The sequence below is a fragment of the Lontra canadensis genome, unplaced genomic scaffold (genome assembly GCF_010015895.1).
Source record: "Lontra canadensis isolate GAN:19392208 unplaced genomic scaffold, GSC_riverotter_1.0 scaffold39, whole genome shotgun sequence".
NCBI lineage: Eukaryota > Metazoa > Chordata > Mammalia > Carnivora > Mustelidae > Lontra > Lontra canadensis.
This window is the reverse complement of record NW_022631033.1, coordinates 13495907-13515949: the sequence shown is the minus strand read 5'-3', so window position 1 is coordinate 13515949 and position 20043 is coordinate 13495907. Positions and strand designations below refer to the sequence as shown.

The following is a 20043-nucleotide window of genomic DNA, read 5'->3' as shown; positions in this document are numbered from 1 at the left end:
CTCGCTGCCCCACCAGGAGGGGCCTGCCTGGGGCCAGGACTGCTCATGAATGGGGGCGGGGGCATTACCTACTTTTGGCAACTGGTTAGGAGTCTACTTTTCATGTGAAGCTACAGCCTCCAACTTGGTCTTAATCTAAGGAGATATTTTGGCTTTCATGTGCCAACGTTGGTCCTTTCATTTCCATGAAAACTTGGGTCGGGGATAAGGGCTGTTGGTTTCCCACAGGCCTCCAAAAATGATAGTGGGCTCTAGCACGGACCTTTTCTGAAGGCAAGACGCCAGCTCAGAATGCTGTGCCACTGGATGTTGGGATGGCTCAGAATGCCATTTACAAGCGGCATCCATTAGCTTCTCTGGTTGACAACAAGGGAGCACGAGGCTGACTCCCTTTCTTTCCTCCGGCGGCTGCCACAGGGCTGGGCTGACGAAGGAGACAGATGTCTCCACTGCAGAGGTCAAGATGAAGTGGGGAGACAAGCCTGCTCAGGCCTCAGCTGCCCCCGTGAATCTGGAGGGAGTTCCCTTTTCCAGGCTGTCACTCGAGCACTTTTGAGTGAGAGCCCGGGCTCCCTCAAAAATAAAAGACCGCCCTGAATTTCAATGACCCGTCCTTCTGGGAAACTCTTCCCCGGGCAACAGGACTGTTTAAACACAAAGAGTAAAAGGGAAACAGCGTGATAGTTCAGAAATCACTGTTTTCGGGGGGCTGCAAACCTCGCGTCGCCCGGGGACAATTCCTGGGGGGGGGGATTATTTTGATCCTCCGAGCAAGATGAACATTGCTTGACCAAGTTTCTGCCTGGCGTGGAAGGAAATCTTGCGGGAGCAATTTTTGCAAGGACCAGGCCTCGGGGAGGGAGTGCGTGAAGCAGAAGTAATCGTCTTCTGTGTGAGACTCTGTGGGCAGAGCCAAGATGGGGAAAGGGAGGATGATTGGGTTTGGCCTAACCGGGGAGCCGGGCACAGGGTGGCGGGAGGTGGGCGGGCGGCTCTGACCTCGGTCGCGTTCTTCACGGACGACGCTCATCACTAGGGGGCGCTAGAGCCCCGCCCGAAAGTGCCCGGCCGGCGGTGCCAACCTCGGGGAGAGGCCCGAGGAGAGCCCCTGGCCCCAGTTCATCCCTAACCCGACCCTCCTTGGGGTTTTAGGAGAAGAAAGTGTCCCAAAGACCCTGCCCGCTGTGCCGCTGGATGTTGGGGTGGCTTTTCCTTCCCGCAGGAGCCAGAGCCCTGGGGGTGGAGGGAGCGACAGGGGCAGCCCCGGGATGGAGATGGAGGGGACTTGAGGGGAAAATGCTCTTCCCTCTGCTACCTCCCACGTGCCACTTGCCTCAGGGCTCTCAGCCCCGAGCGGTTCTCTCCTGCTGGGTCACCCCTGCATCTTCTCTGTGTCACTCAGTGGCACTGGTCGATGCTTGAGCCAGAAGCATGAACCCCAACCCACCGCATACCCCCATCCTCCCACCTGGCTGCAGGGTCAAAACTAGAAATAACGTCATAGCTGAAGTGAGGAGATTTTAAAAATCTGCTTGTTTATAACCTTTTGTAAGTAAGTTGGGGACAAGCGACTCCAGTTTCCTGTGGTGTCCTGGGTCATTATGTAAAGTCCATCTGGTCTACCGCAGAGAGCGCTATGGTTTTCTTTCTATGCCTCAGAAAGGTGCATGTTTAGACACAACTTGAAGGGTTGCAACCCAGACAACTTCTACCAGGGTGAATGGGGGGTGGTGGTGGGGGGTGGTGGGAGGCACAGAGAGCAAAGGGCCTCATGCATGTAGAGACAGGAGTCCTGGGATGAGTTCTGTAGAATTCACAGAATTCGTGTTCATACATACCCTATAGAACGGGCAGACTAGAATCTCTAGAATCTCCCTGGCATTAATTCTGAAGGAAAACATTTGGGATAGGACGGTTTCTGCATGTAGGCGAAGGCCCTTTAATCACTTATGTGATAGGAAGTCCAGGTTGAAAGGGGCCTCCAGTGTGTATCCCCCCAGCCTGCCGCTGAGTCTGTCCAGCTTCAGCCCTTCTGGCACGGAAGTGGCCATTTTAACTCCTTGGGTATTTAGGCCCCCCTCGGACCCCAACAATGAAGTTAACTTGCGCACATTTTAATGATTTCATTTCAACCCAGTCAGGGGACCGCTTGTAAATCCTGTCGGTCATATGCGGGGAGAGTACGGAAATAGCCACTGTGGGTGGGATTCGGGACGTCTCTGCACATGTGTCAAAGGAGGCGATTTCCCTTCCTAAACGCAGGCTGGGGGCTTGCAGCTGAGCCCCGGCTCACAATTCACTCTATAAGCAGGAGGATGTAACCGAGCCACTGTCTGGCCCTAGAAGTCACAATTTATGCTTCTAATTTTAATTTTCCTCAGCCTAGGTCCCCAAAGGATTGATTAAATTTGCTTTGTGGAACCCATTAACACTAAACTGAATAATGACGCTGTTCTAGGCTTTGAATCAGTTTCTAGTAAATTCTCTGCACACGGGGGCTCTAAGAAGCCTGTATCCCTCCACAACGGAATTTTAAGTCGGTTCATGGATGAAAAGGTTTTTCTCAACTTACCTAAAAGGTATTAGGAATTAACTAATTGCCAGGAGACCACTGCTGGCAGAGGTGGTGAATAGGAAATGGGAACTCTGGTAAGAGAGAACATTCATTATGTGGTTTAAATTAGAAGGTAGAAAAACTCGAATGACTTATCACTATCTCCTTGGTCCTCTGCCTTAATGCTGTGGTTAAAATAGGTCATGATGACTTATAACTAATTTTTATTTTTTCATTGGCTTCGTTGGATGACCACAGCCAGACGAATAGCTTATGGAAAATCTAGATAAATAGCCTGACATAGGCATATATGCAAATCAGTGCTCATTCTTTTAGCAGTCTTTTGAGAAATTACGAAGTCATTAATATTGCATGGCAGACTTTCCTATCGAAGATGAAGGGGCTGAGGAACCAGAAATGTTGGCAGGCAGAGGGGAGCTCACGACACGGGCCGTGTTAGCGGGCCTGGGCGTTTTTATATGATGAAAAATGTAATTAGTGACTCTAAATTATGGCAGCTGTGGAAAGACTAAGTGAGGGAATGAGAGTGGAGTGGGGGCATCTCCAGTGCTTTCCTGGGTAGTGATAACCCGGAGGCTGTCTGATGCCGCGGAGGGTGCTCACTGACCGGATATCATTGCTTTACCTTGGCCTGAGCAGCCTCTGTCACCTTGAAAAACACAGATTTGTCTAAGTCCCTTTCAGGCTCCACTTCTAGAATGTGATGCATTTCCTGGACTGGGGTGCTGGATCGAGCTTGCTGCTCTCAGAGAAAGTGAGACGGAATCTGGGTATTTGTGAAAGTAGGAGCTGAGTCCTCCTTCAAGGCCTGGGGGAGGGGCGGGCGCAGTCTCCGCAGGGCAGCGAGGGAGCGGCTGCGAGCGCTGCGGCCGCCCGCCCGGTGCTTTGCCCCAGACACGTGCTGTGCCTCACTGCCTTCCCTGCTTCCCTTTTTGGACTCCTCGGTTTCGAAAGCAGCTCGGACAGCTGTTTTGTTGTTCGGCAGGTGAGAGCAACAGCTTCATTTGGGAGCCGGCCAAGATAAAAGAAAGAAAAGAGAAGACGGTGAGCAGAGAGCAGGAGGCAAGCTTAGTCTGGGTACCGCGGGCAGGAGGCTCTCCTCCTCTTTGAAGGTGCTCGACGGCTGGTGTTTCTAATCAGGGGCTGTGCTTCTTGACGTCCAGGTTCACGTGCAAGTGTTGGGTAACGTGGATGAATGTAAACAGGTGGACAGGAATTGCACAGATGCGCCAGCGGCATAGCCCAGACCCGGAAAATTCTTTCCCAGGATACGATTTTTACCTACAGGGTTTCTCTTTGCTATTGTTCAAACAGAGGCTTGGAGAAAACGAAAGTCGGAATCCGCCTCGGTTTTTCTGGATTTCCTCGGTGGGAGCGCGTTAAAGTCTAATTTGAGGAGAAGGGGGAGAAAAAAAAAAAAAAAAAAAAAAGACCAGTTTGCCAAGTGGAGTGACCTGATTCTTGTTGGATCAACATGTTGTCACTACAAAGCAAGTGTGATGAAGCCCGCCTTTTCAGAAGAGAATCAAAGCCTTGCCTGCCAGCCTGGAAATTGCTGACCTCAGCACCCCCTCATCAGCCCGGCTGTATGTAGATGTAGACATCTCCAGGAGGCTGGGAGCCTATCAGGCCAAAACTGATTATTCTAATCAAGTGTTTTAATTAAGCACTTATTGCCAGGATCACAGGAACGAGGTCTGTTTTCCAGCAGTAATGGGCAGTAGTTTTTTTTTTTTTTTCTTTTTAAAAATTCTTCTTTATGGGGATCATGTTTGGCTTTGCGGGGGTATAGTTAACGTTTTTCTTTCTTTTTTTTTTTTTTTAAAGTAGGCCATGGGAGGAGTCCTCTGGGAAGTGTGCAGTGCTGAGCTGGCAGTGTGGCCAGTGGACACTGAAATTAAAAAAAAGAAAAGAAAAGAAAAGAAAAGAAATGATACTACCAACTGGGTTGCCAATGAATCAGGACCCCCTACAAAGCAACTGTTTGCATTGTTTGCCCTAAAATACACGCTGGCTAGCCCAAAATTAAAAAAAAAAATTATAAACACACACACATTGGGTTGGCTTTTATTGGAATGCCTAGATGCAATCTATAGTCAAGGTATGGAAAATTCAGGTCACATAGAAAGTTAAGAAGGCAAATGAAAAGAACAATACAAATCAGACAAAATTTACATCTCAAAATATCATGAAAGCATTTTGACTGGCTTTGCCTAAAATACTTTGAATATCAATTTTTTTTGTAAGCTAATTCTTTCCATTATACAGTCCCCCACCCCCCACCCCCAACTCTTAGAAAAAGGTCTTTTGTTTATATATTCCCCAAGGTCACTATTTCTTGTAAAAGCATGTCCAGATCACAAGTCTTTTTAGAAAGAAATAGGCTCATTATACCTACTAACAAGACACTAATTGGGTTGATTTGACTTCATCTAAAATAAGCACCAAGAGATACTCCCAATCTGTTATTTTACGGTGCCAGCCTTAAGGACCAGTCCATGTCGAGAAGAGGGTAGGATTATGATTTCACTTCTGTCACGTGGTACAAGCTTCTCATGGTCAATGCATCAGAAACATTTCTGAGAATTTAGACTCAGAGCCTATTTCAACCAAAAGTACTTAACAGCATGCTAAACAGTCCTGCAGAAATTCCATCGAACAGAACTGCAAACGCCTAAGGTAACAGTTAAAAAATAAAATGTAAAACAGAGCCATGTTTATGTGGTTTGAAATCTCATAGTTTTTTTAAACCGGGGCTTCGTAATACTCGCCAAAGGATTTCCAGGATAAAAAATATTAATGCTAATCTGTGCTTTCATTCTAATAAAATATCAGCATTCATTAGAAGATTAATTACTTCGGTATGTTCTACCAAATACACAAAGACAGTAATAGCACTGATACTGTAAATTCAGTAGCTATTTTGAAACTTTCCCAGCCAATCTGTTTAATAAACACGCCTACTGTGCAATTTAGAGTATGTGATACATACAAAGCAGTTAGAAAATTATTTTCAATACATCACTTGAACCTTTATATTTACGACATGACATGTTCACTTGCTATATTTATCACCATTATACATAGAGGAAAACAGTGTGTACTATAGCTCAATGAACTGAGAAATATTTTTCTAAAAATATTTTTGTGGCTGAATTTAGTGCTCACGAAAAGAGATTCGCAATAGCGGCTGGCCCAACCCGGGAGTACAGATGGCCGCTGTGCCCGGGCCGGCTCGCGCGGGTGCGGGAGGGCACGGCTGACATTTCACTTCCAGCTGGATCGGCCACCCGTGCACCCCCAGTCTTCCTCGAGACAGAGGAGGCGGCCATTCAAACCAGCTCCCAGGATGGGTGGAGTCCCGTGGACTGACAGGAGCACTTCTCTCCCTTTTGTGTCCCTCTTGGTGACCTGACAGTTCACACCCAAGACTAGCAGAGGGACCCCGACCTTTCCCATCTGGCCCTCTTCCCGCTGCTCAGGTTCTGCTATCTTTCCTAGATCTTAAGACACATGTTTACGGTCATGACTACATCAGATCCTTTCCTTCTCACGCACGTTTCCTGGAGCATCTGATGTGGTCTCTTGCCTCCATCATGAAATGGAGCTTCAAGGAATGGTTAACAGTAAAAACCCTGTGGTTAATTCTATCCACTCCCCTCGACTTTTAGGGGACGAGAGAGGACCTCTCCGGCCCAGTTATTATAGTTTATTATTATTATTATTATTATTATTATTTTCATATCTTCTGCTATATTCCACCAGCCTTAGTTTTCTACTGTGCCTCTCAGTTGATAAGGGTTGAGGACACTGGCCCGATGAAAAAGAGAAGAAAGAGAAAGGAGCAGTTCTCTGATCAGCCACCCACTTAGGATTGCACTGTCCTATCCATCTAGTGATAGAAAGTTGCACATTTTTTTTTCCAACCTAATACAAAAATATTAACACTTCTGGACATTATAGGCATAAGTCGTTATATCTCTACAATATAATAATTTATACTGTACAGCTATAACAGATAACAAAAGGTGCAATCCTTTTAAAAAAATCACACAGTTCACATGTTTTTATCATTTTATTTTTAAGTATAAACTTTTTAAACACTTTACATAAATTAACTCCTCTGAGACTAATATTTGATGTACAGTAAATCGTAATTCATATAAAAATCCATAAACAACTTGTCTCACATAATTTACAAAAAAATCAGGGTTTCCTTTGCTTATCAGTGACAAGGATTCTATTTGCCAGTTTTTTTTTTCCCCCGAAGGCAAACCACGTTAGCATTGTAAAATCCATTATGAAATCCCCGCCAGAGCAGAACTCGCTTGTGCCAATGTCCTTTTACAAAGCAGCACAGGGAAAGCAGCTGGGTTGTCTACAAACAGTAATTTTGCCCCACATTTTAAAATTAACAGAGATATATATCACATCCTATGCAGAGAGACTACTTCTTGTAAGCAAAGGTCGACAATTCGGTCGTATCTGGAAACACTGTATGCATTTTGTTTTTACCTTAGTTAGATACAGTGCCTCCAAGGAACGGAGGGCCTCGCGCAACATGTTTAGGCCTTTTTTTTTTTTTTTCCTTTCTTTCACTTATTTATTTTTCCTCTTAATACTTCCAGTCCGACTGAGTGCAGCGATATGCATATGTAAACATATTCTTTAAAGCCGATCACCTTTAAGGTCATTCAGAAAAAAAGTTTTTTGTGTTTTTTTGTGGATTTTCTTCGTCGTCGTCTTCTCGTTCTGATAGCAGTCCGGGTCTCCCGGAAGGCTCTTCCGCGTCGGAGAGTCCGCTTCGGATTGTGCTCCAGGAAAATCCGAGCAGAGCAGAGGCGTGGGTGAGGCTCCGGAGGGACGCGGCGCCCCGCCCCCGGCCGGTCCGCCTGCCAGCGCGGGGTGGCCGCCTGTCCCGGGCGCGGCCGCCGGCCCCGGGGGGTTACCTCTTGCCGATCTCGCTTTGTCGGAGGAACTGGATGTTGTTGGCGCTGTCCGCCAGCTCGGGGTACTGCTCCACCGAGAGTACGTAGTACCCGTCGTAGCCCTGCACCTTGCCGGCGCTCAGCAGCTGCCGCTTCTCGCCCTCCGTCCAGAGGCGCGCGCCCTCCTCGCCGTCGCGCACGCGCTGCTGCTCGCGCGCCCAGGCCCGCGCGAGCGCGCGCTGCCGCGCCTGCTCCAGGATGCGCGCCTTCTCCTCGTCCAGCGTCATGCCGTAGCGCACGTGCAGCGCCAGCGCGCCGAACTGCATCTCCACGTCGGCGAACCTGCGCGTCCTGCCGTTGACCACCGTGGTGGACTGCGACACGGTCACGTTGATGCCGTTCTCCAGCGCCTTGCGGCCGCTCGTCAGCCGCAGCGTGCCCAGGTCGCTCTCGGGCGTGCTGGTCTTGATGAAGTAGTGCGTGTCCTTGCCCTCGATGGTGAAGTGCAGGTTCTCCAGGTAGAAGGCGTTGTTGAGCACGGCCGCCACCTTGATGCAGTCCTCGTTGGCGATGTTGAGCACGTTGGTCTGCACGCGGCCCTGGCTCACGGCCAGCATGACGCCCTTGCCGATGAGCGACTTGACCGTGGCGAACCACAGCCACGACGGCGCGCCGCCGCCCTTGCGCCGGCTCACCTGCACCTCGGCCATCTTCCCCAGGGACAGGAAGGCCTGCGCTTGCCTCGCCACCTGTTGCTGGACTCCGAAAATGGGCTGAGAAGCAAACAGAGACGGGGGCGGGGGGCGGGGAGGGACACGGTTTAGAGAACATCTGTAGCTCTTGGTTGCCCGGGAGCCGGGCTTCCTGGCAGCGCGCCAGGTCCTGACAACAACCCAAAAAGAGGGGCCTGGGGGTGGGGGGACGTCTGTGGAGCGCTCCCAGGCATTTATTAAAAGCTCAGTGGGTTCTTTAGAGATGAAAGGGCTTTAAAACAACTCCGGGTGGAGGAAGGCACTCAAAGGTCCCTTCCCCTGAAGTTGATCCAAATCAGTTTTGAAACGGAAAAAGAGGTGACTTCATCATGTATTAGCTAAGAGCTTTTTAGTCTCCATCGTGGGCACAATATGGTTTCAGCTTTTCTCTTTTAGTGCCTGGATGCCCCTCTCCCACGCCTATCGCATTTGGGGAACCCCGTTCCTCAGGGTCACTGAGGCTTTCTCCCTGGGAGCCCGGGGAGGAAGCGGCCAACGCACACAAAGGTCTGAAAGGCTGGGGTGCTCCCCGCGGGACCACCCCGTCCTACTTCATAGGCTTTGAAATTCCTGTGCTTTCGTTTAGGGGACCTCTGTCCTCTGTTCCAGCAAACACAGTTTTCAACTGCATTTCCCCAGCGCTACCTGCAGAAGCGGACTGTACGGGGCCCACTGCGCAGTGGGACAGCTGGAGGGGAGTGTTTATTACTTCAGGGAAACATTAACTTTTTGGAGACAGGGACGGTGGACCATCGACGCTGGCAAATGTTTTGAATTGGGGGCGTCTGAACTCAGCCATTTCTCCTACTGCCAGATGTTTGTCTGGCCGGTGTTTTCCCCCAAACATCTGTTTCATCGGCAGCAGTGAAAGAAACAATTGTTTTTTCTGCACTTGGGGCGGCCTCCAGTGTCTTTGCCAGCCATTCCCTAAGCTGTCCTTACCCTGCGCTTCTCTTGACAGAGAACTTGAACCACATTTAGGAGGCTGCCTAGGAGGAGAGTTGGCAAGTCCATTTGTACAGTAAGACTTAAGTGTTCGCAGACATGTTGGAAAGTCAGACACGATTAGGACGTGCCTGTTCAGATGCCTTGGGAAACTTCACTGTGTCGTCGTGACACTTTATCAGTGTAGATATATTTGCAATTGGAAATGTGAAAATGGCTCCCAGACCTTGGAAACATGATGGGTTTTGCTTTCTAAATGTAAAGGTGACATCTCGAAGAAGGAACTGTTTTATGTGAAGTATGAAACACCTACCAGAAAACAGAGGTATTGGCACTGAATACACTGTGTGTGTGTGTCTGTGTGTTTCAGCCATGATTGCTTTACTCTTTGTAGTCACTGAAATTATAGGAAATTGCTCAAGGGGGGGAGGGGATTAATCTTTCTAAGAAACTCTGCACTCTCTTCTCCGTATCATTACGGGGTAACCCAATTTCTTGATCTTTAATTATTCTTGCTTTTAGTTAGAAATTCTAGTGTTTTGTTGTACATTTCTTTCTGATCTCCGAAAGACCGGAATTAAAAGGGCCATTTTCTGAAATGGCAGCTTTGACTTTGCAATTTTCCATTCTTTTTCTTTTATTTTAGTTCTCAGAACAATTATAGGCCTCCTGAAATGTTATTTTCAGGAAAATTCTATAAACACCTAGTTGCAGATGGAGCTTAATCAGAGGACATTTTATTTTTATTTTCAATCTGTTCCCATGAAACACTGTTCAGATTTTAAAGGAGTTGAACTTTGCGGCATTGTTTGTGGGCTGCTCATTTGTAATACGAATCCCCGACCCTCCCGTTTATTGTATCTTTGCCTTAAGGTCCCAAGGGCTATAAATGTGCTTTCACGGGGGTTCTCTGTAGAAACCTTGTGCTCCAAAATGAGCTCCCTCATTTTATTACCTTCTGATAATGTCTTTTTATGTTTTTATTAGCATCACTAAAAACAGATTTAGGCCTGTTTAACAGGCCCCTGGTTTGCTGCACAGAAGTGGGATGTTTTTCTAGCCTGAAAGAGTCAAAAAAATGGAAAACCGGTCTTTGGCCCAACTTTCACAAGAGCAGTTTGGTTAAATGGGTAAATACGCCACAGCTCAGCCATCGGTCACCTTTTCACAGTTTTGCTTTTTGTTTCTTACCGGTACGTCATCCCACTGCTGACTCTTCACAAGTTCGTAAGAAGGCTCGGTTAAATCAAATTTGGGAACAGGGAATCCAGGAATAGCATTGTGCAGATGGAAACCAAATGTCACCAGCCAGCTGTTAACATCTAGGAGAAGATTGTTCAAAACGAACGATGTTAGAGTTATTTTGTGCTTTCATACGTTGAAATTCTTACCTTTAAAAAAAACCCCAGTTCACAAACAATAGCCTGAAGAGGACCACATGTTTGCCTGCCTTCTCCGATTCTGATCCCGCTCTCTATTTCCAGACTTGAAGCCACCAGCCTCCATAACGGAGCGATGGCAAGGGCTACGGAAAACACAGTCTGGTAGCTACTTGCTGAGACTAGGCAAAGTGTCACACGTGTGAGGTGGCATCCTGGGCTTGTAATACGTGATGAAAAGGGGTAATAACAATGCCCAGCAGCATGAAAGAGCGGCCACCAAGGAAAACAGAGGGAATTGGTAGTTAGTCAAGACTGGTCTTAAATAGAAGTTGAGTGTTATTAGCTTTCAAAAGCGATTGCCCAAGGATATACAGCTTCCACAACCCATTTTCTATTAATAAAAACCCTAAATTGAGAGAATTAAAATCAACAGTTGATTCTTAATCAAAGAGGAATGCTGAAAACTGGCAGAACTGGCCAAGGGCACAGAAGTCCAGATTACCTTCAGCTCTGACTTCAAAGGTGCACTTGGGCACAGGTGGAGACGAACTTTTTGGGGAGAGAACCTGGAAACCTTTAAAATGGTATTTTAAAATATTGCCATGTGACTCCAAAAGCCATTAAGCTCAGAATAAGGCTTTTATTCTATTCTGAAGGTTATAATGTTACAGAACTACTCAGCAGGCTTGCAGCTTTATGAGTACAGTTGGGTGTAGATTATTTTATATATTAAGCACATTGCTGGAAAATTTGAAATTGCATTTCACCTAATATATTTTATGCTGTTCCATCTCTCTTTTGATGTTTTTCAGAAAGTGCTGCTATGGCATTCACTGCAGTCCATGTTGCTAGGAGAGGATGGATCCAGGAGCTGTGGGCTTCCCGCCTTTCAGGCAGCCCCTGTCAACACCTCTTAAATAACCAGTGGTAAACTGCTTGTCAGAATGATGGAGAGCCACTTGCTTCCTATTTCCTCCTCTAGGGCACAAACTCTCACCTCATCACCAGACTGACAGGTCCTCTGTCCAAACATCATATGGCTATAGAACCAGTGGTATTCTCCCTCTTTTAAAAGGAGGGGTGGTGGTGGTGGGAGAGAGAAATCCCAAGTTCATCACATAGGGGAGAAAGTGTTACTTTTTTGGGTGTGTGTGTGTATGTGTGTGAGAGAGAGTGTATTTAATATTACAGGGGCCTTATGTTTTGGAGGAAATTCCCCTGAATGGTAGTGTCAGGGGCAAAGTTTCTCCTACTATGAATAATGTCTGTGTAACAGTAAAAACATAAAATCACAGGGTCTTAAGTATGGAAAAGTATTGCCAAAATAATGGGACTCGGATGCTGACATGTATTGAGAGAACTGAAGGAGAACTCCATGAGGGCGTTGCTGAACCAGGATTGTGAAAGAGGCAAGTGTCAGCTGGTTCACAAGGAAGAGAGCCATGACAAGTTTTGGCAGTCTGGGAAAGCACGGAGCAGATGTGAAATGAACAGGGGGCAGCCTTTTGAGAGCTGTACCAAGAACTGAGAAAACAGGCATCTCAGTATGCCTCAAATACTGAGCAAGAGAAGAGACAGCCTGAAGGAGCATCTAACACAAGCCAGAACAAAACAGAAGACCCCAAAACAAACTAAAACCAAAAAAGAGAACTGGAAAGAACCTTCTTCCAGGAAGCATACACATGGCAGAGAGGTTCACATGGTAGTCTAAGTCAGGAAAGGAAGGTGGGATCAGAAGGATTCAGAATCCATCGAGTGCAGGGTGAGCGGAGAAGTCAGGAACCAAAGGGAATTAGAGCAGTGCCTTCAAAGACCTTGTCTCTCATGCTGGTGGTTTGGTGGTGGCAGAAGTGGGATGAGATGTTTCAGTCAGATCACGCCTGAAACTTGCAAAGGTCTTATGATCCACCCCCTATTGGCGGAAAAATTAGCGTGTCTATTAGTAGTGCCACAAGCAAAAACTGGTGCTCCAAATAGCATGAAGACTGTAGTGAAAACACAAACAGGACCCTCTGGTGAAACAAGTGTGGGAGAAACTCTTCTTTTATTGCCCTGAGGTGATGGTGGAGGGGAGTTAGACATCCCAGGAATGAGATGGTGAATCACATTCTGCTGTGTTTCACAGTTCCTCCATTAGAACCTCACACATGGGGGCGCCTGGGTGGCTCAGTGGGTTAAAGCCTCTGTCTTCGGCTCAGGTCATGATCCCAGTGTCCTGGGATCGAGCCCCGCATTGGGCTCTCTCCTCAGCGGGGAGCCTGCTTCCTCCTCTCTCTCTGCCTGCCTCTCTGCCTACTTGTGATCTCTCTGTCAAATAAAAATTCTTAAAAAAAAAAAAAAAAGAACCTCACATGTGTAAAAGAAAAACCAACATTACACATATGTAAGGTAGTAATTAAAGCAGAATTGCATATATCTTATATCATTAAAGGAGACATTATTCTCCCCATTTCATTGTTAAGGGAACAGATTAAAACAACTTGTGACTTATCTATCAAGCCACATGACTTAAAGGAGAGTTGGGATCAAAATTCCAATTTGGGGGCTCCCAAGTTCATCCTGTTTTCCACAGCCCCATGTCACCTCCCTTCCTTAAGGGACTGGATTCCATATCATTTCAGAAAATTGTGGCCTTGGGCATTGGAGACAGAATAGGAAGTAACAAACGATGCCTCAGTTTCCCTTTCTGGTTTCTCTATGGTTCATAGAGAAATAAACGCATTTAAAAGGCTAGGCATTTGATTTTGCAGGAGTAAAGTGTAAGGCTAAAGAAAGCAACTCTAGTTACTGTGTGTGTTCATATAAGGATTAAAGGAATTCTGCACTTGGAAAGGAAAAAAAAAATGCTTACCTGTGATGTAATCTTTCACATCATGGATTTTGCTTGCGGGGTTGTTATTCCTAAACATGTAGAGGTTAAAAGGAGCTGGGTCCTTCCCAATTCTCTTCCAGATTTCTATGTCAGGTGTTGTCCATCGTCCTGCCAAAATATCATAATCTCTTTCTCCAAAGTGGATTAATTTTGTGAGTGGGTCATATAAGCCACCGTGAAATCCAATTACCAGTTGAAAGTCAATATTGGAGTCGAAATAGATTTCGCCATACGCAGTATACTGAATCTGTTTAAGCATAAGCCCGTTGCTGCTGAAAACAGCCAGGGGCGTCCCTGTGTTATCTGATGCAATGTAGAATTCATCCCCACTGCTGATTTCCATGGCAAAGAGATGTCCTTGGAGATCATAATAGAGAGAAGTGATTTCTGAACTCGAGTGGTTGTAGACATGAGTAATCCTTGTGGGATAAGTTAAGTCAGCATAAAAAAACTGCAGATGCTGTCCCAGACTGGTTTTGCTAGACACGCGCCTTCCCAGGCCATCGTAACGATAGATCACTGTCCAGCCACTGCCTTTACTATAAACTCGAGTCAGAAGGCCCTTGGAGCTATACTCAAAGATCTCTGTGCCTCTCTGACGCAGGAACCCATCCTCATCCAACCGATACTGAACATCCCCGAGGCGAGTGATCCTGTCTCGCAAGTCATAGCGAAGAGGTGTCAGACGCGCACTGTTACTCGGGTTCAGCAAATGGAGGTTTCCATTCAGGTCGTAGTTGTAGCGCCACATGATCTTTTCATTTAGATAAACGGTCTGGAGCTGCCCGTCAACATCGTACTCGTAAGCGTATTTGGTAGTGTTGGCAAAGGGCCCTATTTTGATTTCTCTTTTGGTCACCCGACCCATGTTATCATACTGAATTGTAATCCAGTACATGAGTGACCTGAAAATCTCGTACTGAATTTCCTTAATGCGGCCATGGGCGTCAAAGTGTTTTGTGTACGTCATCACTGCCGTGGAGATGATCTGGTTAATATCATAATATATAACTCCAAATTTTCCAAACTGCTCAACTTTGCCGGAAATGTCATCAAACTGGTAGAGATCAATGGGCAGAGGTGTTTCATTGATGACCCCCTGCATGCTGGTCACTCGAAAGCTGTTGTCATAGCTGTAGTCGAACCTCGCATTGACCATCCCATCCTCGCTAAAGCGGAAAATCTGCCTGTCAATCAGGGGGCCAATTTGCCTGTACCTGATGGTGCAAATAAAACCATCGCTCTGGAGGTTGACGGTTTTGAGGACTCCTGCTGTCTCATCGTAGGTAAAACTGACTCTCGTGCTATCGTACAGGATCTCGGAGAGCCTGGTCTGCCTCCGGTACTTGAACAAGACCCTGCGGCTGGTTCCCAAGAAGGCCGTCTGCAGAAGCAGCCCCTCCTCGTTGTAGTCCGTGATGACCGAGGCGTTGCTCTCAGGGGGGTTGTAGATGTTGCGGTAGTAGCCGATGGACCGCATGGTCTGCATGGTGTGGCGAGCCACGCTGGGCATGGTGATGGCGGACAGACGGTCCCACATGTCGTATTCGAAGATGTACTGCCTCTGGCTGTGAAGCAGGAGGACCATGGACTGCGAAGACACAACAGACCGTTGTTCAGTATTTGTGACCTGTGGGGGGGGAGGGGCAGGCACGGGGGGGGCGGGGGATAAGCAAAAGCACATCCTGTGACCGCAAATACACAGAAACATTTCGCTCGAGAAAATGATTTTCATTTTAATGGAGTTCTCCTTGACCTTACATGTTGTTAACAAGCCCTGGCCTGATTTGCTTCATTGTGAGGGGCTCCGCAGTTAGTGGCTCAAGATCCATAAGGTGCCACTTGTCATGACTGTACCGTTCTTCTCCTAGGCGTCCACAGCCGAGCAGCAGACTGCCGATGGCTGGGGCTGAGTCACAACACAGGCCTGCACAAAGCTGCTCTAAAGACAACGTTTCAAGGAGAAAACAGCACAGGGGCAAAGCAACCCTACCCATAATCAGCAATTATTTAGGAAGGTGGCTTTTCCCCCTCATTTGACTGAAGAGCCACTCAAATCATGTTTTAATTTCCAGCGCGTGGGGGAGGAGGTGTAAAGCATTCAGAATATTACTTTATGAAGAAGTGACCTAAAATTAATAAAAAATGGATAATGTGCATATAAAGCATCAACGTCAACAAACATCGCTAAATCACATGGTGAACGAGAGCTGTAAAGGCCCTTAATTGAAATACGGATCTGGGTATGGTTTTCTTGGTTGGTTTGTTTGCAAATTCTTACCTGTCATCTGGAATGACAATAAAATCTACATTTTTGAAATTTCCTTTAGCAAGTACCAAATCTGATTCATGCCTTAGCTGGTGTGAGAATGGTTTCTGGGCTACATTCCACTTTGGTGCTAAATAACGCAGTGAATAAATATATAAATTAAAACGAGCTCTGCTTATTTTGCAAGGAATAGCAGAAAGACATGAGACGATCATTTATTAGGGCAGCATGAGAGAAGCTAAACCCTGAGGCTCAATCGCGGATAATGTAGCTCAGTAGTAATACAGAGCAGGGGCGATGCTCTCCTCTGCGGAAACTTCCCCCAAACCCCGTTAGACCAAATGCAATGATGGCAGATCTGGGCCGATGGGTGTGTTAGGAGCCCTCCTGGGACTTAGCTTTGCTTTCGCCAGAGAAACACATTATCCCTTGTCCAAGGCACGTTCCCTTTCTCTCTACTGTCCACCATATTTGAAAGCAGCCTGCATGGCGAGTTCTGTAGTGTCTCCTCTGTGGGCCTATCTAAGGGCAGTCTTTGGCTGCTAGCTGTGCAGTAGATGTCTTGAGAACCGTTCCTAATAGTTTCCACTGCGCCATGGAAGACTTGAATGATTGCTGAATTCACAGGAATTAGTAGCTAGTTGTGTAGTCATTTAAAATCACATCTGATGGTAGTTAGTAAAATGTTACTACTTCTGCTATGAAGAAGTCTGGGTTTAGGGTGCCTACCCTAGCAAGGGAATGGAAATGGTTTGGTGGATTTTAGGGATTTGAGAGACAGGATGAAAGCACTTGCTGGCTTTTCTGATCCCCACTGATATATGAATATGACCTCAGTTACTGATGGTGTCTTCTCCTGTCAGTGGCTCTTATCAGGGCCGTGCTCTCTGTCTCCTTTTAAACATTTCCCCATGATCACTATCAATTTTTATGGTCTGGGTATTTCTGTTACATGTCTCTGTAATGTGCTTAGTTAAGTTACTTTGGGAAAAGTGTTTCATGATGAAGTGGGGACCCACTCCCCGTTTCTTTAGGAGGAAGTTGTCTTGGATTTGTTAGGTTGGAGAGTGACGTGTTTTCCAGGCACGAGGACTGGCTCCCGGGAAGGTATGTGTGCAGGGGGCTTCCTCTGTGGTCTCTCAAGAAATCACCGTTGGAGTAACTGTGGAGAGTGATGATTACTGAGGAGGGAAACTGTCATCTGGTGGGCCGGTCCACTGTCTGAAAGGGGAGTCTCTTCGAAGGGGAGCCGATGAGCAGACGAGGTTTTCGAGAGAAGAGACTGGCAAGTAGGCACCCAGCTGGAAGCGTTCCCGAGTTGGGCGGCATCCGTGGGGAGCCTAGAACCTGACACTGGTCCTCCGGAAGGCTAGTTTGGGTGGAGGCTGTCTAGAGGTAGACGGAATGACTGCCGGGCAGCAGGGCTGGGTGCAGACTGAGCAGAGTTGTGCAGAATGAGACGGCATGAGGTGAGCACAACAGCAGCCCGGACTTGAGTGTCCGGGGGGACAGGTCACTCCGGCCGATGCGTGTAAGGCTGGAGGCACTGACCACTGCGTTTGTGACTTGGGCTGCCGCGTGCCTGGTGGGCACAAGTGCAACAGGCATTGGAACTCAAAACAGAACCCTCCCTAGGACTCAAGTTTGTCTCAAGGGCAAATGAAACGTTCCACGAATTTGCTCTTTGGTGGATTTTGTTTTTTTTACAGAAGGGAATTACAGGGAGGTGGCCTGTTCCCTGTCCCTTTACTGTGCTTTCATCCCTCTGCACCACAGTCACTGTCCCAAACCTCTCAGAGTGTGACTGAGGGTTTTGCACGCGGATAAGTTTAGGCCTTTTTTGGTGTTGTGCTTAGTGCCTAAGGACGGAGGAAAGCCTTCCTGGGGAGGCTTACACCTTTTATATGCACAAGAAAGAAGAGATGCCGCAGAGTGCCCGAGATGTGGCTTTCTGAAAAATAGCCTCTTTTGGAATAATGCATAGATAGGATCTCCACGCTTTTTGTGGTTATGCTGACGCTCTGCCGGCAACAGCACAGAATGGACACACGGGCAGTGCTAACGTGAGGCTCTTTCTCAAACGAAAGAGCCAGCTCGGAGATGATTTACAAATGACTTACATGCTCAAGGTCTAATTTGTGAATGTTGTCGACGCAGAATCTTGGCAGGTGGACAGCGTTACTGCTTGTTTGTTTGTAGCATAAATCACTTAAAAGGGTCTCCAGTAGTAGAACTTAACTAAGGAGAAACTACTTTGCTAATGCAGAAATTCATCACCGATGTACCACTGCGACTCATGTACTGATACTTAGAATAATAAACGGAGCCCTGTCACAGGCCCCCCGTTCTCCTCCTCCGCAGGGCTCTGGGTGTCACTGAAAAAGACCAGTCATCGCTCCCCTCCTCTGACTCTCACCGGGCGGGCATACCTTGTCCAAGTACGTGTAGCTCCACGTTTTACCGTCAGCGAAGACCCGAGACACGATCCTCCCCTGGCCATCGTAGTCGACTTTCTCACTAGTGGTGCCCCGTTGGACACTGGCAATCTGGCCGGTGGACGAGTAGGTGACATTGACCGCCATCAGCTTGCTGCTGGGCAGCCAGAGAGTCGGGTGCCCTGACGTGTCGTAGGCGATCCGCAGCAGGAATTTACGGTGGTCATCATAGATCTTTTCTGTCTTTGTTGTTCGATCAAAGTCAACTGAAAGGAGGTTCCTGCCATTAACCTGTTACAACAGAAACAGGATGAGAACGTAAGTCATGCCAGCCCCACACCAGCCCCTTATTACTCTTCAGAGTCCCCGCTATTGTTTAAACACCATTTATGATGATTGATTCTCTTTGTCAGTAAATTAATTTAGCAACTTCTTGGGTACAAGTGCAAGGCAGTAGATTAGCAGCGCCTTTAAAAGGTTTCATTAGGCAGAAAGACAGCCTGGCATTTGTTCAAAACCTTTTCAATTAGATGCTGTAAACTTAAGCAACCGATAAGAAAAATACCAAAACGTATTTGCTTTGAAGTTTGTTCGGAAGATATGGAGGTGGTCAACATGACATCTCCGTAAATTACTCAAAGCCCCTCCGTCCACAAGACACTGGAAAATAATGGCTCAGTAGATTAATCTTGGCTATATTAAATAAAAACAGTAAATGTGACTCCAGCCCTTTGAGGAACAGTTAAGTAGAAGCTGGAACCCACATTACTGTAAATTATTAATGCGTCTAAATAGCAGGAGGTTACAAACACATCATTGCTTTTGGCCCTGTGCTGAAATGTCACACGTTTTCAGAATGCCTTTCCCTTTAATAACATCTGGCCGACTGGCGGCGACCTCAGATGCTTCAGTCCCCATCTACAGGGTCCGACCTTTGTGCTCAGTGTACAGATCTCGCGGCGTGTTGCTGTAATCGGGTCTCTGTGTGGCTCTGTGCCATGTCCGGAATCTCTGACCACGTTTGGCGGTTGCTGCCTGGGATCCAAGGCACGCACAAGCCAGCACCGGTGACTGTGATGGGAATGTGGCCGTGGTTACACTCTACTTTAGAAAACAGTCTGCGGGGTGCTGAGGACCCCCTAAGAGTGCATCTTCTGCAGCAAGACGGCAGCTTTCGGACGGCGATAGCCCAGACATAACAAAATGTGCCCTGCCTGTTGGACTGTTAAACGTTAAATGGGAACGTCTGAATTTCACACGACCACGTCTTCGTTAGAACTTTCAGAATGGACAGTTGCGGCTGATCAGTCACACACATGTCGGCACACACGCCGCTTCGGCAGCAACACCCACACCAATGTGTGCGCATACACAATGAGCCTGTGTATTTACGTAAACTCCGGGATGAAATGAATCTGTCACCTTGCCGTGGACATTAACCAAGCCCCACGGAAAGAGACTGTTTGACCTTGAACTTTCCAGTCGGCTGTTCAAGGGGCGAATCGTAATGTCCAGCGTCTGGGGAAAGGTAAGGAAAGGTAAAGATACAACACAAAAAGCCGCCCATGGAGTGAACTAGGTGAACTGCTTTTGGAGGCAGAAGAGCACCGAGACAGACGAGTCCCAGAAGGTGAGAAACGGTGGAGCCCCGATGGCAATCCCGAGATCTACCGCAGACCCAGCGCCTTGTCGCAGCAGAACCTAGTGTGTGAGGCGTGTGTGCGCTGCGGGAGGAGCCCCATCTCCGTCTCTGATAGGGTCTAGAGGTGGCAGGACTTTGGCCTTTGGCCCCTCGGAGGCTGTCTGTCCATCTGTGAGGTGCTCAGATGAGAACCTTCTGGCTGTGCCGGTGATGTGGCTGGATTCTGTCTGGCCGGCTCAAGGC

General features: G+C 47.5%; 1 protein-coding gene across 5 annotated transcripts in view; it reads right to left on the bottom strand.

Annotated features, from left to right (window-relative positions):
• Positions 1–7450: 7450 nt before the first annotated feature.
• The window catches only part of TENM3 (teneurin transmembrane protein 3), a 592885-nt gene continuing 580292 nt past the window's right edge, over positions 7451–20043 (bottom strand). For all 5 annotated transcript variants that reach the window (XM_032869853.1, XM_032869854.1, XM_032869855.1 and 2 more), the window contains 4 exons: positions 18153–18449; positions 13434–15045; positions 10392–10522; positions 7451–8276 (listed from right to left, as the gene is read on the bottom strand). In XM_032869853.1, the coding sequence (XP_032725744.1) occupies positions 7521–8276; positions 10392–10522; positions 13434–15045; positions 18153–18449 (2796 nt within the window). In that variant the 3' untranslated portion in view covers positions 7451–7520. The remainder of the gene's footprint in view (positions 8277–10391; positions 10523–13433; positions 15046–18152; positions 18450–20043) is intronic.